The following is a 19354-nucleotide window of genomic DNA, read 5'->3' as shown; positions in this document are numbered from 1 at the left end:
TTTTAAATATTATCAATTTTGTTTATGATTAATTTATATAAAAATATTTAATTTACTACGTTTAATTAATCTCTTATTTTAAGAGTGTTATGTAACGAAATTTAGTTTTAACAGGACAAATGACATGCTAAAAATAACTATATTAATCAGTTCCTCTTACATTTTGAGAATATGAAAAAAAAAAGAGTAGGAGTGCTTAGGGTTCAGGGTGCAAATAGCACGGACCAATGAAATGGGCTTAGCAACTAGAAGCCCAGCCCAATTGGTAAACGCCGTTTTTTCCGAGTTTGTGAGAAACAGAATGAGCAAGCACAAGCAGCAAGAGTAGCACCACCAAGCCACACAGCAATGGTGGCCATGGCGAGCACCGCCAATAGAAGAATCGAAACATACGAAGAGTTCGCGAAAGTTCACGCGCTGCTACTTGCTGCGTCGGGGTTGCCGGAGTGCCTGCACCGGCGCCTATTCGATAAGCTCTCCGGCGAGTCCTTCGACGGCGGCAGCCACTTTCAGATCCAGCCATGCGAGGGCGGCCGTCAGCGGCGCCTTGTTCTCACGTCGACGTCTATGGAAACGGACTCCGACGTCTTCCTCGTGGATCATGCGTGGACTTTCAGACTCTCCGACGCATACAAGCAGGTCCTCCTCCTCCACCTCCTCCTTCTTAAAACTCCTTGTTTTAGGGTTTGTCTTGACGACATTGGTGTTTGGTGTTGCAGCTGCGTGAGGTTCCAGGATTGGCTGAGAGGATGGGCTCTCTGATGTGTGTGGATGTTGATGTTGATGATGATGAAGATGAAGGGAACTGTAAGCTTGGTGTTGAGGAAACTTTGGAGAGTGAAGTTGGCGAGGCAAAGGAGAAAGGAGATGGGACGTTACGGTGGTTGGAGCTTGAAGGGCTTAACATCGATGATGCTATGCTTGTGTCTCTAGCCTTACCAACTAGGTTTCCGGTTAGTAACCCTCTTACACTTGTTTTGAAGATTAATATCATTTCATTCTTTTCCTTTATGCCAGAGACTAATTTCATTCTATTTCAATGCTTCCAATTATTCAAATTGTATGATCATCAATAAATTATTCAAAGGTAAAAAATTGTCTACTGATTTGTGACACCTAAAGTGCTTATTTCCTTTTGTAGTATTGAAGTATACTAAAAATACCAACAACAGCTTTTATAAAAAACAGTTATTAAGTTTTGTAACAGTAAAACTGTAAAAAAAATGGTCACACAAAAAACAATTACAAAAATTTGTATCCTCTTTTTAGTATTGGTATATATTATTTTTTCTTCTTCTTCTTCTTATTATTATGATCTCAGTTCTTGTTTTTCTTTTAAATTTGGTCAATCACTCCGTAATTTGAATACTCACACACTTTCCTTTCGTTGTGTCAGGATTTAGTGGCACTTAGCCTGCTTGGAAACAAGCTCAATAGCGCCGAAGTGGTTGTTCAGGAAGTAATCAAATTTAAGCATCTCAAAGGAATATGGCTCAACAGTAACCCACTTCTTAAAAATTGGTAACTTTTCTAATATCTAAAAGTTAATAATTGAACCATGTGTTCCTGTTATGAAGAGAACTAAATTACTTTACCTCTCTTCCAGTGATGGCAAGCTTGAAGGGGTGATTCTTAAGGAGTTGCCAGAACTGGAAATTTATAATTCAAGTTTCACAAGCAATTTTGGGGAGTGGGCGTTGGGCTTTTGTGCAGGGATATATGGAAAGGATAACCCTGTAAATGCTGATCAGGCTCACACTTCACTGCACACTGTGTCTTCTCTTGACCTTTCAAATAGGAACATTCACAATTTAAAGAATAAGGTTGAACAATTTATTATGCTTATTTTCTATATGCTTTTTGCATCCTTTTCTTTGTAGCCTGTGTTTCATGGGTGTACACAAGGGACTTTAATGCATTATTTCACTAGAATAAAATTTGATTGTATGAGATAAAAAATCTGGGAATTTCATATCTTACCCAGGAGATGCTAAACGATTTTTTTATCAATTAAAGATGTTAATAGTTGATATTGTACACCAATTCATTGCTTATTTTTTTCATTCTAAATGTTTTGATGATTTTCCCATTTTTGCAGGCATTTACACCCATTTGTTTGCCATCTCTTACGTACTTGAACATTCAAGGAAATCCATTGGACCAAAACTCAGTTAGTGACTTGTTAGATCTGCTGCGTAGATTCACTTGCTTGCGTTCATTGGAGGTAGATTTGATTTACGTTGTCACATTTTTTTATCCCTCAAAATTTCCCATGTTATTTATTTAGTCCGTCTTTATTTACATACTTTGTGATTGGTGTTTTGGCCTTTGATAATTTGAGCAATTTTCAGGTTGATATTCCAGGTCCACTTGGACGAAGGGCCATTGATATTCTGGAATCTCTTCCAAACATTTCTGAGCTAAATGGTATCAATGCATCCAAAATATTGGAAACAGGAAAGCATGTGATTGGTTCAATGCTTCTTCCTCGTCTTCCTGAATGGACTCCTGATGAGCCTCTTGCTGATCGTATTATAAATGCAATGTGGCAATATCTAATGACATATAGACTTGCAGATGAAGAAAAGTTAGATGAAACATCAGTATGGTATGACCTGCATATAGTTTTACTTTCTATATTTTAATTTAGCACTAGCTTTCTTTTGATCAATAACCGCTTTTTCTAATTTTTTGTTACATTTCATCAATGTGGTTTGGTTTATGCTTTAATATTTTCATGCAATTTGAATCCTTGGATCCATGTTCGACTACTAAAATTTTTTGGTTTGGTTTTTTCAATGGGATAAACAAAATAGAAGTGTCACATGAATCATATTGCTTTTTCCCAATGATACACCACTTGAATTGCACGTTCTTTTGGATATTTTGCAGGTATGTGATGGATGAGCTAGGTTCAGCTTTGCGGCATAGTGATGAGCCAAATTTCAGAGTGGCACCATTTCTGTTCATGCCAGAGGGCAATCTAGCATCAGCTGTGAGGTTATCTTCTCGATTTTCATTGATATTTGTACTTTGATGTGGAAGTCATATTTTCATGCTCTACAAATGTATCTGCTACTTTACTATATAATTGTACTTCACATATTATTCAACACCTTTGGTGTGATAAAAGATCCTTTTATAAGTTTTGATTCTTATTTCTTGCTCCTTGATGTATCCTGCCTTCTTGCTCCTTGATCTATAAATGGTATTTTCTTCTTCCCCTCTCCATATTAAAACATGGACTTGTATGTTAAAATTAATCAAAGTAATAACTCTCACATTTTCTCCAGCTTTTCTATTCTATGGCCAACACAGAATGTTCAAAAAGGTGATGAGTGCACACGCAATTTTCTTCTCGGTATAGGGGAAGATAAACAACGTTCTGCCAGGCTTACTGCCTGGTTCCACACTCCAGAAAACTACTTTATCAATGTATTTCTCCTATTGCTAAGATCATCGTTCTGTTTTGTGTTTAAAGATCTATTATACAAAGTATCAGGAAGTTTTGGAGCTAATTACTTTCCTGCTTTCAGGCATACGAGAAGCACCATCAGAAATTGTTGTCCACAAGTTTAATATCTCCCACCTTTCAGTATTCTGAGACTGGAAGTATTCATCAACATTGTGGGCGTCCATTACGTGTTTACACAGATATACCTCACGTAGAGGAATACTTAACACATCCCGAGTTCGCAATCAGTAAGTTTAATGCATGCATGCTTGAACTTTATCTCAATTTTGCTTTTGTTCTTTGCTGCAGCCTGCAGTTCATAATTAATGGTTAAATGTGACTTGGAACATATTGACAATTCATTTGAAGAGCCTATATTGAATTTTTCTTGATTGATTTTAACCTTACAGAAAATTGAAGGGCTCTCAGAAAATTCTGTTGGATTTTATTTTATGGTTGGCATCACGTATAAAATGGTATACTTTGTATTGTTGACCTTCTTTTTGAATGTTTGAATGCCTACAGCAAATGAACCAAAAGGTGCAGACATAATATGGACAGGTATGCAAGTAGATGAGGAGATGAAGAAAGCTACTGGAATTACGGATCAGCAATACATTAATCAATTTCCTTTTGAAGCATGTCTTGTTATGAAGCATCATTTAGCAGAGACAATTCAAAAGGTGATCATAGTTAACTAACATCTAAATGACTGACCTGTGTCACTGGCATGCAGCATTTATTTTGTTTTCCGAGTGAGGCTTTTTTTAGAACCTTAGCTTTTTTCTTGGGGTGGTGATTTTGGTGGTTTACGTTGCAACAGGCACATGGATCTCCTCAATGGTTGCAGCCTACTTATAATCTGGAAACACACCTATCTCAACTTATTGGTGACTATTGTGTCCGCAGAAAGGAAGGACTAGACAATCTTTGGATCTTAAAACCCTGGAATATGGCCCGAACCATTGATACTACTGTAACTGATAATTTGCCTGCAATAATCCGGCTCATGGAAACTGGTCCCAAAATTTGCCAGAAGTATATTGAACAGCCTGCATTGTTCCAGGGAAAAAAGTTTGATCTCCGTTACATAGTACTGGTTCGGAGCATGCATCCTCTGGAGATATTCCTGTCAGATTGTTTCTGGGTACACTTACTCTTTTGAGTGCAAAGAAAATTTCTCAAGCCTCTTTATTTTATTTCCTATCCTCTTGAAAGATTCTAATGGAATTGGTTTTATATTTCATTTTCAGGTTAGGATAGCCAACAACCTATATTCTTTGGCCAGAAGTAGTTTGTTTGAGTACGAAACTCATTTCACTGTTATGGTATGTCTTGAGTACACCATTTTATGCAGCAACAAGAAGATATTCGGATGAAAACTTGAAATATTTAATATTTCAGTGTTTTCGGTTTTCCTTTTCTCAACAAGTTTTAACGTAGTCATTCCATGGATTACAGAATTATCGCGGAGCCATAAATCATAAGAATGCTAGCGAATTTGTGAGGGAATTTGAGGAAGAACATCAAGGTAATGGATACTGCATTATCCTCTGCCACTGTTAGGATGAGCATCGTCTGCATTTCAAATGGCTACTTACTACAAATTCTCATCTCTGTATCTCTTTCAGTTAAATGGTTGGATATACACACAAGAGTAAGGAAAATGATTCGTTCAGTATTTGAGGCAGCTGCTGTTGCTCATCCTGAGATGCACAGTCCAACATCAAGGGCAATGTATGGTGTAGATGTCATGTTGGACAGCTCTTTCCAACCCAAGTTACTAGAGGTCCGGTTCCTATGTTCCTTTTAATCATAGAAATTTAATATTTGACATAATGAGTTATGTCTTGCATGAATTATGTGTAACATGCATTTTTTTTTATACAGGTAACTTACTGCCCGGATTGTACAAGAGCTTGCAAATATGACATGGATATTGTGGTTGGAGAGGGAGGTGTTGCCAAAGGTGTTGATTTCTTCAACAATGTGTTCAGGTGTCTCTTTTTGAATGAAACTTCACAAGTTAGTCAATTGTAATTCAGTATTTCTGTGACCATATCCAAGCTTGAACAAGGTTTATGAATTGTGGCCTCGCTTGGTTTATCCACGCTTAGAATAGCTTCTGTCGCTTCGTTTGGTTTTTTATTTACCTTCAATGCAACCCAGTTTTTTTTAAGGCATATGCAAGTTTGGAGCACAAGGGCGCACAATAACTCAATCAAATTACATCATTGTGCATTTCTTCTCAACAAACAAGAAATAAAACCCTATTTGGATTTGGAACTACTTTATGTACATCGAATCTCTCTACAATAGTGACGTCTGCGTACTCTCATTCATTTAAACTGTGAGAACAAGGTTAACTGTGAGAACAATCGTGAAGTGGGTATGTACCATATTAAGCTCCATGTTCGGTGGCGTCTGCTGATGTATATGATTGACTTCTTTGCTGCGTTGAAAGTTTCCTTTGTAATTCAAGAGTTGACATCCTCTCAGCCTCCAGTGCCCGCTCAAGCTTTGATCATCATAATAAAAAAAGGTTAAGTCAGCAGAAAAGGGCATATATTGATAGCTGTGTTCGTATTTATTGCATTTGTGAATAATACCTTGGCAGCTCGGGTGCTCCATTCCCCTAGAATGGCTCTGAGTCTTTCATTCTCTTCAACATACTGATTATATCAAGAATTGTTAGCACCTTGTAGTCAAAGCACATAACACCCTTTTAATATCAGTAAAACCAGCTAGATACCTGATTGTTGGTCGTGCGAAAGTGTTGGATCTCTGACTCCCTTTCAGCAATCAAGGACCGGGCAAGCCTCAACTCAGATTGCACTTGGTTCATCTGAAAATTATTTAAGAGTCGTTTTAGTTTGTGAAGGTGCGGAGTTGAATGGTATCTGATGACTGCCTAAACTTAACACTAACCATCAATATTTGCCGAAAGGATAAAATGAAAAATCACTATACGAGGCACTATGGAAATATTCATTTCTATTTGAATTACAGGAATTACCTCAGCAGAAAGTGTGCGTAACTCTTGATCACGAGCTGCTAGAAGATGCGCAAGGTCCACCTGTAAGATAAACAATTTATCACCAAAAAAGAATGAAGAGGTAGCAAGTAATATTTATTGACACCAATATCCAAGCCTAATTTTTTTATTAGTCATGCTAGTTCTTAAGGTTAAGCTAAATTGCTTTACAATTATGTAAAAGTTATTTGGTCAGATCATAGTAATTTAGCCTAAACATCAAGTGGAACAGAATTCAAGCTTGTTTCATGAGACGAGCCTTAGTAGGCTTCAACTCAACTATAATCATTGCACACTCGTTTAACTAATATTTCAACTAGATTCTCAAGAGAATGGAGGCTTGGAGGAGCCATTAGGCTCAAAGTTAATTGAAAGAAGATTAACTACGTCCCTCAACTCAACTATAAATATCCTACCAAAGCTATTGCTAAACAAGAGCAAGGTCAAAATTCGACCGAGGTACAATTATATACTGAATACATCCACGATATCGACAGAATAGGTATTACTATCAGCCTCAGACCATTGACTCTACGAACTTAAAAATTAAATTAGAAACCCACAGAATAAATATTTAAAACAAAAAACTACCTAGGATAATTGTTGAGGTACCAGAAAGGAATTTAAATAGTAAGTACCATTAAACCTATAATTGAAAAGACCTGTAGCAAGGTATAGAATTTCTGATGAGAAGCCTGGGCTATTTAACTGCAACTTCCTTATATACTCTACAAATCATTTTAGCAACTCCGTTCTGATTTCTAACAGTGCAAATTGAGGTAGGACATCCTCAGGACGCGATTCATGTTGGAACACCAGTACAATTCTTTTTTTCAAGTGAAAGAAATATAGTTGTTGTGGTGATGGGGAATACAAAGAAATGTTTTATAGCAGGGACGATTTTGAATGCTAATTGAATAAAGTACAGAGTTAAATAGGTATTGACAGGATACTACTGGTTTACATCTCGATATGAATTCAGATTGAATTTCAACTCTACTGAATCAGTAAAGATATTTGCTATTGCATAACTTGCTAATCTCTCTGATTATAAAAAATACTATATTGAATATTATACACCCATACACAACCACGACACATGTCCATTGTAACTTGTATGTGCCAAAACATGAGAATTTATAAATTAAACATAATGGTAAAAACAAGGAAGGTTTACTTATCTGTGTTAATTATTACCTGTGGTGTGTTCCGATCATCAGTTCGTTCGTATTTGCTTAGACACTCTTGCAATCGAAGAATCTGCAAGACCAAATATCGATGAAGAACTAATTAAATGAAATATCATCAGTGGAATGTCTACACTGTAAGTATCATTTCGAGCTGATATAATCAAATAGCAAATGAATGCTTCAATTTTTTGTATACCTCCTCGCTCAAAAAATGAAGATTTTCTCGCTGATATTGCAGCAAAGCCATTTGCTGGTCAGAGAGACGACCATCATGGTACCTATTGCATCAAGATATTATCTTCACAATCAAGAACCCACACTTTAATTTGGGCTTACAGACATGATTTGTTTGTGTTACTGGCATGTGATCTTACAAATGGCAAAGCATAAATCATGCATTCAGAAATACTATTTTGCTGAATAGTTTATTTATTATTTTTACTTTTGGGTTTGAAAATCGAACATGGACATTATGCCACGAAGTAAATCATAAAAGAAACTAGATTACAAAATGTTTGCCTTAGACCCTCTAGAGAACTTGCTGGCTGTAGTGGCGAATACAAGGACTTCAGAACATCAGGGTGTGAGTTTAATGAATTGTACTGGTGTATGTAACCTGTTTGCACCAAAAATGTAGTTAGAAAGAGCTAGATAAAACTAGTACTGTTTCTACTATATACGAACAAATCTTATAATTATAGTCGACAGGTGGAATGCAATAAATTTTTCCAATTTTTTTAATCCAATGGAGGACAGGCAAACACAGTCTGCCCAAGGCAAAAGACATCCCTACAGTTCCTTCCAAAAAAAATAATCTTAAGATTGTTTAAAACTTTGTATATAATAGTATCTACCAAAATACAAAAATAAATATTCATTCGGACTCAAATATAAGGAAAAATAATGAATTCCAAACTAATCAAAGTCATTTCATAAAATTTAATTTTACTGATCTCAATTAAAAATGACTTTCTTTCTGTAAAATAACTCGTTTAAAATTGATATCATGAATAAAAAGGAATGATATCATTAAATCAGGAGAAATTAAGTTCCTATCATATATGCTAATAAGCTAACTTAATGCATTAGAAGTGTTTGGTAGAATAGTTGCTAAATGTAAAATAACATAAAAGGACATAAGTACATAAGTTATATTATATAAATAAAATGTGTTTTCTAGACAAAAATGTATTATTATGTAATTAAAATTTTAGATTTTTAAAAAATAATTAAACTCTTATTTGACTTATTAGTACTTCTATTTATATTTTTAAAAAATTATACGCTTTTTTACAAGTAATTTTATTTAAAGTAGTTGATTTAATGAGTACTAATCAAATTTAATTTTTATTTACTTTTAAAAGTTTAATTTTTTTGATTTGTCAATTTAAACTACTGTTATCAATATGTGTAATTTTCACATAGCATCATGTAATGAAACATTACTTCATTTTATAATGTTAAATCTTTTTTAATTCGAACAACCTAAAAAATTTAAAAGTAACCTAACAAATACTAAAAATAGTGCAATAACTAAAATAAATATTCAATATCTTTTCAATTACATTCCTATATTAACCCAAATTAATAAAGAAAATAATAGGTAAAAAAAATTAAAGATAACAGGGAAGCGTGTTCAATTATAAGTGATACTAATTAAGAGGAAAATTAAACTAGCTGGAGTAGCTTGTAGCCTATAGTCTAGAAGCATCTAAAATAACTACTTAGAGGTACCAAACATTTTTGTGTTAGTCAAACTAATTTAGTATCTTGCTTATTGGCGTTACTAAACACACTCTTAGTCCCATCAATATAAACAAATCATAAATGAAATTTGTAGCTTCATCTCCCCCTCCTTCCCATAAAATTACATAAACTTACCAATGTAAAGACTCATAAAACATCCGGCAGACACTGCTTCAACTACCATAATAATCCTGCAGAATTTTAAATCAACATATATGAGACTACAGTAAGAAAGTGAACAACTATTTTCCAGTTATTCGCAAGAGAAAAAATGGCAGAGTGAAGAAATATGCCACATGGAACAAGAGCTTGATGGTGAACAATTTATCATTAGGTAAAACCAAACCTTCGAAAATATAAACGTAATAATGTATTTATTGTAAGTTGAGAACAACAAAAATTCATTCAATCATAGCCATGCCAGAAGTTCAACTGTGAACTCATCTAGGCAAAAGGAGGGGAACAGGGAGATAAATACATGCTATATGCTGTGATGTTCCAACAGTCAAACTGCCGACCAAACTCTGTCCCATACTAAGCATATATACTGCAGCTAGAAAATCTACAAATTGAAATATATTGAACCTCACTATCTAGTCTACTAGATAAATCACTGTTAAAATGATACGGTTTTAAGTTTAGCATACTCATTTGACCAAACATGCCACAAAAGCCTCAATGTCTATTCCCTGTACTTGGCACCTATTATTGATGACAAGATATAGAATAAGGCTTTCGTCCTTCATATTTAGAAGTTGCATACTCCTGCTAGTATTACTTTTTTTAACTCAACTCAATCTTGCCCTGAAAAATGTCTAAAATGAACAAGTACAACCAAATGGAGAATATACCTCAATATTGCAGAGATTGACAGGAAACCAGTGTAAGGTTTCCAGACTATAACAAGTAGCATTGCAGCGGTTCCTGACATAAAATTGAATAGTTGACAACACTCCTATTATAATTAGCAACTCGAACAATATAAACCATCCACAATGTTAAAAATATCAAGACATTCACGTGCATTCACCAAACAATTTATGTTTTGGGCTTGAGTCGGTTCTTGACATCGTGACATATCCATCAATTGACACCATATGTTAAGTATAATCCGAAAGAAAAGTTTAAGCACTGAAATACATACCATAAGCTGTAATGGAAAAGGGTATGCGGACAATAAATTTCAACTTCTGGCTGAAACTATAGTAGCCCTGAAAAATCATGTTGGTGATAAAAGAAAATACAATCAAGCATTAAACAACATCAAACACAACCAAAACTTTCAGAGATTTGCAGCAAATGTGTAGTTGTAATTATATGGTCTTATAGGTCTAAATGCCATCGCAAAACTTTCAGAAACTATTTTGGCAACGAAATGTCCTTAACAGAATTACCTGCAACCGTATCTTTTGCACTTGATAAACCAGGTATTGTTGAAAGATTCCTGAAACAGCAAAATATGGGGATTAAGTATAATAAAACTATATACACGGAATATTGAGTAGAGGTTGAAGAAGCTTGTACGTTATAATGCTTAGTAAAATTAACTAATATTTATTTAGCACCTAGAAGCAATGTTGTTAACTTTATACATTAGCATTATGAACATAATAAAAGTATAAAGTCCAAATCCTTTGTCTGCACCTTGTATCCACCCTCATATTCAAAATCTTGGACAAGATGGCTATAGTGAAAATTAATTGTGAAGCCAAACAATTGCCCTTATAACGAATTTCTCTCTCAAAATCCATACTGTGCTACGTTTTATTTTCACCAATATATTTCCAAAACCAGAAATACAATTTTACACCATATAAAATCAATCACTAGAAGAAAAAAACTAAACACAAACTATTAATTTTGTTCATTAATTTAATCAACATTTGTCTGCACTTGAAATTATTAAGTCAAACAACCTCGCGATGGCTATATTGAAAATCAGCTTTAACTAGTATAATACATAACAAAATCAGTATTCTACAGGATCTGATTAGGGCTCCGAAAACATTAAGGTACTTAAAGTGAATCATGCAACAAAGAGTGATGAATCTCAGGCTTAACTTCTTCTATCATTAGGGGGAGGAGGTGATTGCTTCAGATTGAACATTCTCATATTTATTTCCTCTTTCCCAGGAAATGTTGTTAAAAAGTAGTATCAAATTCATAGCCACCACTCTTTATTTTGGAAGGTTATTCATTCTCATGTTCAAATCTTTGACAAAATGGCTATAATGAAAATTACTAGTGAAGTCATAAGTTTTTTCTCCTTATCACTAACTTCTTTATCAAAAAATCCATAGTGTTTTATGTTTGATTGTCTTCATAATACAATTGTACACCTTATATAAAATCAATCGATCGAAAAAGTGAACTACAGCTACGCTCTAGCTAGTAGTAGCCATATCAACATAACAAGGAAATTCTGGCATTCATCTGAAGATCTCAGTGGAGACAAAAGCAGCAAAAGTGAGTGCAACAAGTAAAGAAAGACTGTATAAACAAGAAGAGAGAACTGAAGACCATAGAAAAAGACATTCATTCAACAACACATTCAGAAAATGCGCTAGCTTATCCAGAGATGACAACCTAGAAACCCTAATTGAGACAGTTCCAAACCTGTCAACAGCAAGAGAAGAACATCACAACTACAAAGCACGGGAGAGATGAGTCCTTGCACGGGAAGAAATATCCACTGAGCTCCAATGGCGAAAGCAGCATAACCTGCCTAAAATGGAACCAACCAATAAAAAAGCAATTCATACCACAATCAATGCGAAAGTTGAATTCAATCAAAATCATCACAACATGTTGCGAAACGAGCCAATAGGAATTGAACTTGCCAATAGTATGCAATAGAAGACGCTACCGACAACCCTGGCAGGCTTGCGGTGAGCGAAAAGAGGAGCTTCGTGCAGAATATCGAGAAAGCTACGAAAACGAAATCGAAGTATGTTGTTATGCATTGCGGAAGTATGTAACAGAAAATGAATAGTGATCGGAGTATTGTGCGCGAGTGACTCACAGAGCGTTGTCCTCCGCCGATGCGACTGGTGGAGAAGCGTATCTGTCCGTCGCCATGACAGAGGAGAAGAGAGGGTTCGATTCCAGGGTTCAGTGACGGAGGTTCTCTGATCCCCCTGCTCGTCAAAACTAACTGTAACGTTCTCGTGTTTACCTAATACTAGTTTTTTTAAAAATAAAATAAAATAAATGGTTAATTATATTTCTTTCATTTGCTTTATTTTCTTACTTGCTTAAATGAATAATTATGTTCTTTTTGTCCTATACATCTAGTTAGTAAAAATAATAATTTAATTTATGATATTTTTAACGCTATTATTGCTATGACAGATTTTCTAACATGATAATTTTTTGCATTATTAGAATACAGATCAACCACATCATCTTGTCATGTCATATAAATAAGTTTAAAGAATGGTGTGATATTAAAAAAAAAAAAAAAAAAACTTTAGAACAATGTTAGTTATTTTTTTATCTTTATCAAAAACCCATTTCATATTTTGTATCTTCCTTTCACTAAAATCATTTTGTATAGACATACCCTAAATTTTAGTCGATTTGGAATGCTCTCGTCTATGAAAAATGTTTTTCACTTTAATCAATATCAAAATTTCAGTGAATGGCGATTTACAGGATAAGTACTTCTTAAGTGTTTTTACTCTTGTTGATTAATGTTAGGCAATTGCTTTTTGCATCCGATCAATTATGACGGCATCCGACGAATTTTTAAAATTTCCATTGTGTCTTTCTCTTCTTTATTTTGAAAAATAGTGTATGGTAAGGTAGAGGAAGTTTATTGTTGTAGTGAAGCTTTGCTTTGAGGTGCAGAGTGCACAAACGTTGAGTATAAGGTATGATTGCCAAGTTAATGAGGTAAGTAGTCATTTGAACTCATTTCTCGTGTTTTGTTCGAACTGAGCTGGTCTTGGAAATCGGCATTCGGAAGTCTGATTTTTGCATTACGGATGTCAAAATCTGGAAGTTTGGTTTGTTGCTTCTGGACGGCCATGTCCGTAACTGAAAATTGGCTGACGGATGTACATATCTAGGATATTAATATCCGCAGAACAACAACAAATTCCGGATAAAAATATCCACAAGTCAAAAGTCCATTACGAATAAAAATATCCAGAAGTCACAATCAACTACGGATAAAAATATCCAGAAGGCAATAATGAACTACAAATAAAAATATCCAAAAGGCATGTCAGTGTACCTTGACTTCTTCTATGATGGTTCCTTCTTCGACTTCCGAAGCTGACCGTGGCAGTTGTTGCTCTGCCTGCGATGATGAAGATCGCTGACGGTGAAGCAAACGAACGAAGACAACGGTGATGGTTGTGCCTGCGACTGCTGGTTTACGCACAAACGAAGAAGAAGAATAGGGTTGGGTGCATGACATTGGGTGCAGATCACATTTAAGATATTTTCAAATTCATTAAAGGTAATTTAGTCTTTTCCTATATACGATTGGGTGCCAATTCAAAATGATCGGGTGCAATGAGAATCGGCCTTAATGTTAAGATATGTCCTTTTTTTTTTAAATTAACGTGTAGACATTTTTTTTTCTAATAAGAAAATGGGCTTTTGATATTAGCAAACGAGCAAAAGTTTGGTATATCTAAGTTGTTTACTTTCAATATATTTTTTCATTTTTTTCCATCAATACATACATTTTTAAAAACAACCTTTCCATCAATATGATAATATTTATGCATAAATCTAATGCATCTCTACTTGTTTCAACAAAAAAAAAAAAATCATCTAACCTAGAAGTTTTTAACGGCTGAAATAAGAGTACCAATGTATCTAATAAACCTTAGACTATGCTCAGATACAAATATTATTAAAAAAACATTAAAACTGTTGTTTATTTTAAAAGCAGATTGTTAAAATAATATTAAAAGTGTACAATGGATGCAAATGTAAATCACATTGAAAGAGTGAGCTTACACTGGATTTCTTCTCCATGGTTTCGTTTTGCTGTGCTACTTCTCTGCTAAGTTTCTTTTGTTTCTTTTTTTTTTCTACTAATTTTATTTTCGTCTTCTCGCTTAAGCTTATTCTTTTTTCTCTTATGTTTTTCCTTTCGTGTTTTCACCTATGTAGCACAAATACTGATACAGACTGATACGATATGGATACGGACACGGAGATACGCAAAATCTTTAAAATGTAGAACACGGAGACACAAATCTATATATTATATAATTATGAATTATATAAATTGATAATAAAGATTTATGTGCACAAATATGTTTTAGATTATTTTTTGGATCAAAAAGATGTTTTTCATGACTGGTTCTCAAGGATTTCTTTCTTATTTTTATAATCATAATAACAATTTATACAATAAAATTTGAATTTTTAAAAAATTAATGTATTTTTCTTTTTTAAAATTGTGTTAAAACTGTATTAGAATTGTCATAAATCTAATAAATATTTTTTTGACTTAGACACTTCACGGATTCATGTCTTACATGTGTCATACGAGTCGGTGTCCAATACGAGTATTAGACATCGATACGCCATTTAAGAGGAGTGTCCGTGCTTCATAGGTTTTCACTGTATTTTTTTTATATTTTTCTATTTCTTTTGTTTCTTGTGATTTGTCATTTCCTCTATGCATAACACAGACACTTTGTGAAGTATATGTAATTGCGAGTAATGGAAACTGAATTACGAATGATATAACTTGAATTCGATTGTCACGATTCAAGTTATAAAACGATTTACCTACTTATATGTTTCCTGAAAGAATTTTTTTCGAAAATTCACAATGTGCGATTCTTATTATTCTAATAACCATGTAACTATCAATTTATGATTATTATAATGTATGTGGTGCACACAATCCAGTCCATGATATTCTTAACGATTTACAACAAGTTCTAGCTTATTTTATACGATGCCAACCCAACTAGGAGTAATTTTCATTATACATGACCCGTATACTTCACAAATAATACTGGCATCAGCTGCTCTAAACTTTGACGCATGGAAGCGATGTGGTAGACCAGGGACCATATTGTTACGCAATTTAGGCCACAATTGGATAAGAAGCACAAGTTGCAACACCTGAAAATCAACAGTTAACAAAATCAGTTCGTCTTAAATTTACAAACTCAGAATTTCAATTGTTCACTTGTTTTAAATTGTAAGTCCTTTTTACTAAGCAATTGATTGAGGTCATTTTAAGTTTGGTCTTTTGTTGGGGCCGGGTCTGTAGGAGTACTCACCGCACATGTTCTTCCCCAATTCCATCTTGAAGTAGCCACTGTCACCCCAGTTTGCTCCCCATGAATTTTTAATGAGCCAATATGGGACACCATTTTCAACTCCATACCCAACAGCAAGAACAGCATGGTTCACATCCTGCCAAACAAATTCGGATTTTGACATCATTTCAACTATCAAAAGGAACGTGCAAGATACAAGGTAACACATCAAAACAATAACTAACAATTGAGATGATAATAGTTGTAAGTATATGATGCGTTAAAAAAAAACAAGATAGCATATATTGGATAGAAATTGTCACAAACCATAAACTTGTAGCATACCCTTTTGTTTTGAAAATTTTATTAGACATTTTTTACTTGACTTTCTAAAGCCTGGTAATCATTTGTAGGACTCACCAGGGGAGTGCTACCGCAGCTGTCACTGGTGTAAACTCCTTTCTCATAGAATCGGAACCCACTAACCACCTGAAAGGCCACACTAACTGGTCGAACAAATGCAACTGCATGTTTTAATTCATCCTCAGCACCCTGTAGTCAAAACATAGGATAAACAAATTAAAAAATTTAATGTAAACACCATCTAGGCGTGAGACCAAGATAGACTTGATTCCGCACTGCAAGAAATTAATGCATTTGTCACTAATGTTAAACTACGAACATACAAATAAAAAAACTCCAACCCATTTTGAAGAAAAGTCAGAGAAGTGAGTACCAAGGTGATATTGACAGAATCAAGGACTTGAATCCCAACATTTTCAGCTGAAAATTTGCAGACACCATCTTTTCCCGTGTAGGGATATGCTTCCTCTGTCTCAAGCCCCCCATTGTATTTAATGTACTCAAAGGCTTGGGATGGCAACCCACCATTACAGCCAAAGTTGTTGAAATCACCAGCACAATCCACTAGCTGCTGCTCAGAAAGAGAGATACTCTTTCCATGTGCCTGTGCATAGGCTGCTTCTAAAGCCCCAGTTGTGCTGCATTATGCAGATATCACGGTTAGAATCATGACGTTGTACCTTAGTCATTGTTCATTGTAAAGAGTGTTTCAGGGTCCCAAATTAACCTGAATGTCCAGCATGATCCGCAGCTGCCTTGATCTTTAACTAAGCTGACTATCTTTTCTTCTCTCCAGTCTTTCTGTACACATCACCAATGGAATAAAAATTTGAGTATGCTACACAATATGCTAAAGGTATCTCAAAAGCAAAACAAATGTTCAAGAGTTAAATATTTTTTTCCATTAGTGAATAGAAGGAAAAAAAAAAAACAATAAATCAAATTAGTTTTTGAAGTCACGAACATCAATCAATTTAGTCTTAGCATTAGATATATGTTATTTAAGTGTGATTGTGCTTTTAGTTTCTAACATTATTAACTGCCACATGTACCGTTATATCAAAAGTCAATCATTTGTGTGTGGTGTGATAAAAAGGGATTGACTGCTTAATTTGTGTTGTATGGAACAATACAGTTAAGTAGAAATTTGAAAACGTACCGTTGGAGGAAGAACAGCATCTGTAAGCTTGTGGTTGCCTTTGTGAGTGGCAGAGCAATTTTGAGCAGCACCTAGTCTGTGTCTTTTGAACTCCTCCCAAGTCCAATCAGCAAAATCTGTGAAGACAAATAAATAACGTCAAAATCCTGTTTCAGACCAAACAATACGGAAAAAAAAATTATAATTTAAAATTAGTTTATGTCTTAATTAAAAGTAAAAAAACACAAGAAAAATTACATTATGGAGTTCCTGCAATAATTAATATATAAACTAATTTGGTGATGAAGAAACTAATTTTAATTTTACCTTTTATTTTCTCTTTTAAAAAAAATTATGAAAATAATTCGTGCCTCTCAAACTGTTATAATTTGTCTCCACCAACTTTTAATTTAGTAAGACTCTTACATGTTTTGTTGCTAAACATTTTTGTATTGTAATTTAAAATGTAAAATAAAATTATATTGTTATCGAATAAGTTTTTAGAGATAAAATCATCCATTATTTTATTTTTAATTATTATGATAATTAGGCTAAACAATTTCTTGCGTTCACGAAACAACTAATATTTTCTATCCAAATTTATGGATCTATTAGTGACTCCACGGATCACTCTACTAGTTCATCAAAGATAAAAAAATTAAAATGGAATTAATATTTAAAATTAAAATATATGTTTCTGATTAAATACAAAAAATATATTTGTTAATTTGATTTTTATACCACTAATAAAAAATATTATTTAAACTAAATTATCAGAATACAAATTGCTATGTTTTAGATTTACTTAAGTTCTTTTGTAAATTTAACTGTTTTTAATGAAGTTTAAAATATATTTTTTATTTTTTAAGAATATTAAAATATCAACACTGAGTCAACGGGGAGCTATGAGAAATGGATCAAATCTGATGAAAACCAAACGGCATAAAGGGAAAAACAGTAACAAGAGAAGACTGAGTGAGTGAGGCATACGATTAACGGCGAGAGTGTATGACAAACGTTTCTTGTTGATGGAGCGGATGAACCTGAGGTTTTGCGAGAATATATCGTACCTCTGCTTCATCTCTTCCTCGTTACGGTACGTCTTCCGGAACCTCCCAACGAACCGCGCAAACGACACCGCGCTCCGGCACTGACCTATCACCTGAATCACCTGCTGCTCGACGTCCGACACCATCCGAATCGGATTCGCATCCTCCAGCCACGATCCACCCGCCACGGCGCACAATAGCACCGCCACCGTGCACCACACCACTGCGAACCGCGCCATGTTTTCCACTCTCTTTCTGTTCGTTGATCTCTCCAACTGTTGTGGAATCTGAATGGAGGTACGCTCTATTTGTATTCATCAATTGTTAATTATCTAGGGACCACACCACAACCATTTCTATCTTCGAGTCTAAGATATTTTTTAATTTGCGTGGATTCTATTTTTTTTTCAACCTCTTCTATTTTAAGATTCCTTTTCATTTCTACAGTATGATTAATTACTTTCTTCGTTTTTATTTTTTAAATTCGCTTAATCAAAGATCAATTTCATTTTAGCACACTGTTTCTATTTTTTAATTGGTTAAGAACAAAATCATGAACATTATGAAAGATTAGGGTTTATGCAAGATAAAAATATAGTTTGGTGAAATATTATTTGAATAAGTAGGCATTATTGATGTATGGATTATTTATTGATTTGTAAAAGGTTGATGATGTGTTCCGTGACGTGGTATTAGAGATATTATGTTTGCTTCACAATCATTGATGGACCCAAATAACATTTTAGTCGTAGAAGCAACTGTAACAAGTTATGGAAGATATCCATTGCTTCCATCACCAGATAAAGACATTATAATAAACTATGGTAATTGGTAACCATCCAAGTGTACCAATTCATAAACTCTGTGTGAAAAGGGTTCAATTGAGGAATAGTAATAATCTATGTCCCTTTTGAACCTTGGTACAATGAATCTAGACAAGAAAATTAGGGTAAAGTCAAGCTCATATCTTGATGAGCTTTGGTTTAACCAATTTCATCCATACAATTTTTTTAATGCCTTTTAATTTTTAGATTTTCTGAAACTATCACATGCAGAAAGTTATTATTAGAAATACATGAACTAATTCCTCTTTATCAATGATGATAGTGATGGTAAGAATTGAGAAAATAATATCTGAAGT

At 34.2% G+C, this 19354-nt stretch overlaps 3 protein-coding genes across 5 annotated transcripts; 1 reads left to right on the top strand and 2 right to left on the bottom strand.

Moving 5' to 3' along the window:
- The first annotated feature begins 229 nt into the window (after positions 1–229).
- Positions 230–5637, top strand: LOC137820072 (uncharacterized). The gene is made up of 15 exons (XM_068623855.1): positions 230–639; positions 720–953; positions 1397–1521; positions 1607–1823; positions 2099–2224; positions 2352–2608; positions 2893–3000; positions 3294–3435; positions 3537–3702; positions 3980–4137; positions 4278–4601; positions 4708–4782; positions 4916–4985; positions 5086–5243; positions 5345–5637. Exons 1-15 carry the CDS (start codon positions 349–351, stop codon positions 5492–5494), a joined length of 2601 nt encoding a protein of 866 aa, XP_068479956.1. The 5' UTR covers positions 230–348; the 3' UTR covers positions 5495–5637.
- LOC137820073 (protein FIP1-like) lies at positions 5557–12598 on the bottom strand. Of its 2 annotated transcripts, none has more exons than XM_068623856.1 (14): positions 12447–12598; positions 12261–12352; positions 12041–12145; positions 10819–10868; positions 10569–10635; positions 10276–10348; positions 9560–9615; positions 8198–8294; positions 7875–7956; positions 7686–7748; positions 6471–6530; positions 6207–6299; positions 6064–6126; positions 5557–5972 (listed from the first exon to the last, which is right to left on the bottom strand). In XM_068623856.1, the coding sequence occupies exons 1-14, from the start codon at positions 12500–12502 to the stop codon at positions 5856–5858; spliced, it is 1074 nt and encodes a 357-aa protein (XP_068479957.1). In that variant the 5' UTR covers positions 12503–12598; the 3' UTR covers positions 5557–5855. The 2 variants fall into 2 exon arrangements, with proteins under 2 accessions (XP_068479957.1, XP_068479958.1); XM_068623857.1 differs by having other exon boundaries at positions 12041–12149; positions 12265–12352.
- Positions 12599–15094: 2496 nt separating this feature from the next.
- Positions 15095–18851, bottom strand: LOC137820094 (pro-cathepsin H-like). 2 transcript variants are annotated; one of them, XM_068623897.1, is made up of 7 exons: positions 18155–18851; positions 17186–17301; positions 16754–16827; positions 16400–16664; positions 16084–16215; positions 15685–15820; positions 15095–15523 (listed from the first exon to the last, which is right to left on the bottom strand). In XM_068623897.1, the coding sequence occupies exons 1-7, from the start codon at positions 18450–18452 to the stop codon at positions 15486–15488; spliced, it is 1059 nt and encodes a 352-aa protein (XP_068479998.1). In that variant the 5' UTR covers positions 18453–18851; the 3' UTR covers positions 15095–15485. The 2 variants fall into 2 exon arrangements, with proteins under 2 accessions (XP_068479998.1, XP_068479999.1); XM_068623898.1 differs by having other exon boundaries at positions 15214–15524; positions 15688–15820; positions 18155–18638.
- Positions 18852–19354: the final 503 nt, after the last annotated feature.

This window comes from Phaseolus vulgaris, chromosome 9 (assembly GCF_000499845.2).
Source record: "Phaseolus vulgaris cultivar G19833 chromosome 9, P. vulgaris v2.0, whole genome shotgun sequence".
Lineage (NCBI taxonomy): Eukaryota > Viridiplantae > Streptophyta > Magnoliopsida > Fabales > Fabaceae > Phaseolus > Phaseolus vulgaris.
This window is presented reverse-complemented; position numbering and strand designations above follow the sequence as displayed.

What these genes read in the sequence shown, in the direction of transcription:
- LOC137820072 (XM_068623855.1), top strand. Translation starts at nt 349, where the DNA reads ATGGTGGCCATGGCGAGCACCGCCAATAGAAGAATCGAAACATACGAA. An exon ending in CTTGCTTGCGTTCATTGGAG is followed by an intron (nt 2,225 to 2,351) that starts GTAGATTTGATT and finishes AGCAATTTTCAG; the next exon opens with GTTGATATTCCAGGTCCACT. An exon ending in CAGAAAACTACTTTATCAAT is followed by an intron (nt 3,436 to 3,536) that starts GTATTTCTCCTA and finishes TCCTGCTTTCAG; the next exon opens with GCATACGAGAAGCACCATCA.
- LOC137820094 (XM_068623898.1), bottom strand. Translation starts at nt 18,452, where the DNA reads ATGGCGCGGTTCGCAGTGGTGTGGTGCACGGTGGCGGTGCTATTGTGC. An exon ending in ATACACTCTCGCCGTTAATC is followed by an intron (nt 17,302 to 18,154) that starts GTATGCCTCACT and finishes TTGTCTTCACAG; the next exon opens with ATTTTGCTGATTGGACTTGG. An exon ending in ATTCTGTCAATATCACCTTG is followed by an intron (nt 16,216 to 16,399) that starts GTACTCACTTCT and finishes TTTTGACTACAG; the next exon opens with GGTGCTGAGGATGAATTAAA.
- LOC137820073 (XM_068623856.1), bottom strand. Translation starts at nt 12,502, where the DNA reads ATGGCGACGGACAGATACGCTTCTCCACCAGTCGCATCGGCGGAGGAC. An exon ending in TCTTCTCTTGCTGTTGACAG is followed by an intron (nt 10,869 to 12,040) that starts GTTTGGAACTGT and finishes TTGCTGTTTCAG; the next exon opens with GAATCTTTCAACAATACCTG. An exon ending in TGCAAAAGATACGGTTGCAG is followed by an intron (nt 10,636 to 10,818) that starts GTAATTCTGTTA and finishes ATGATTTTTCAG; the next exon opens with GGCTACTATAGTTTCAGCCA.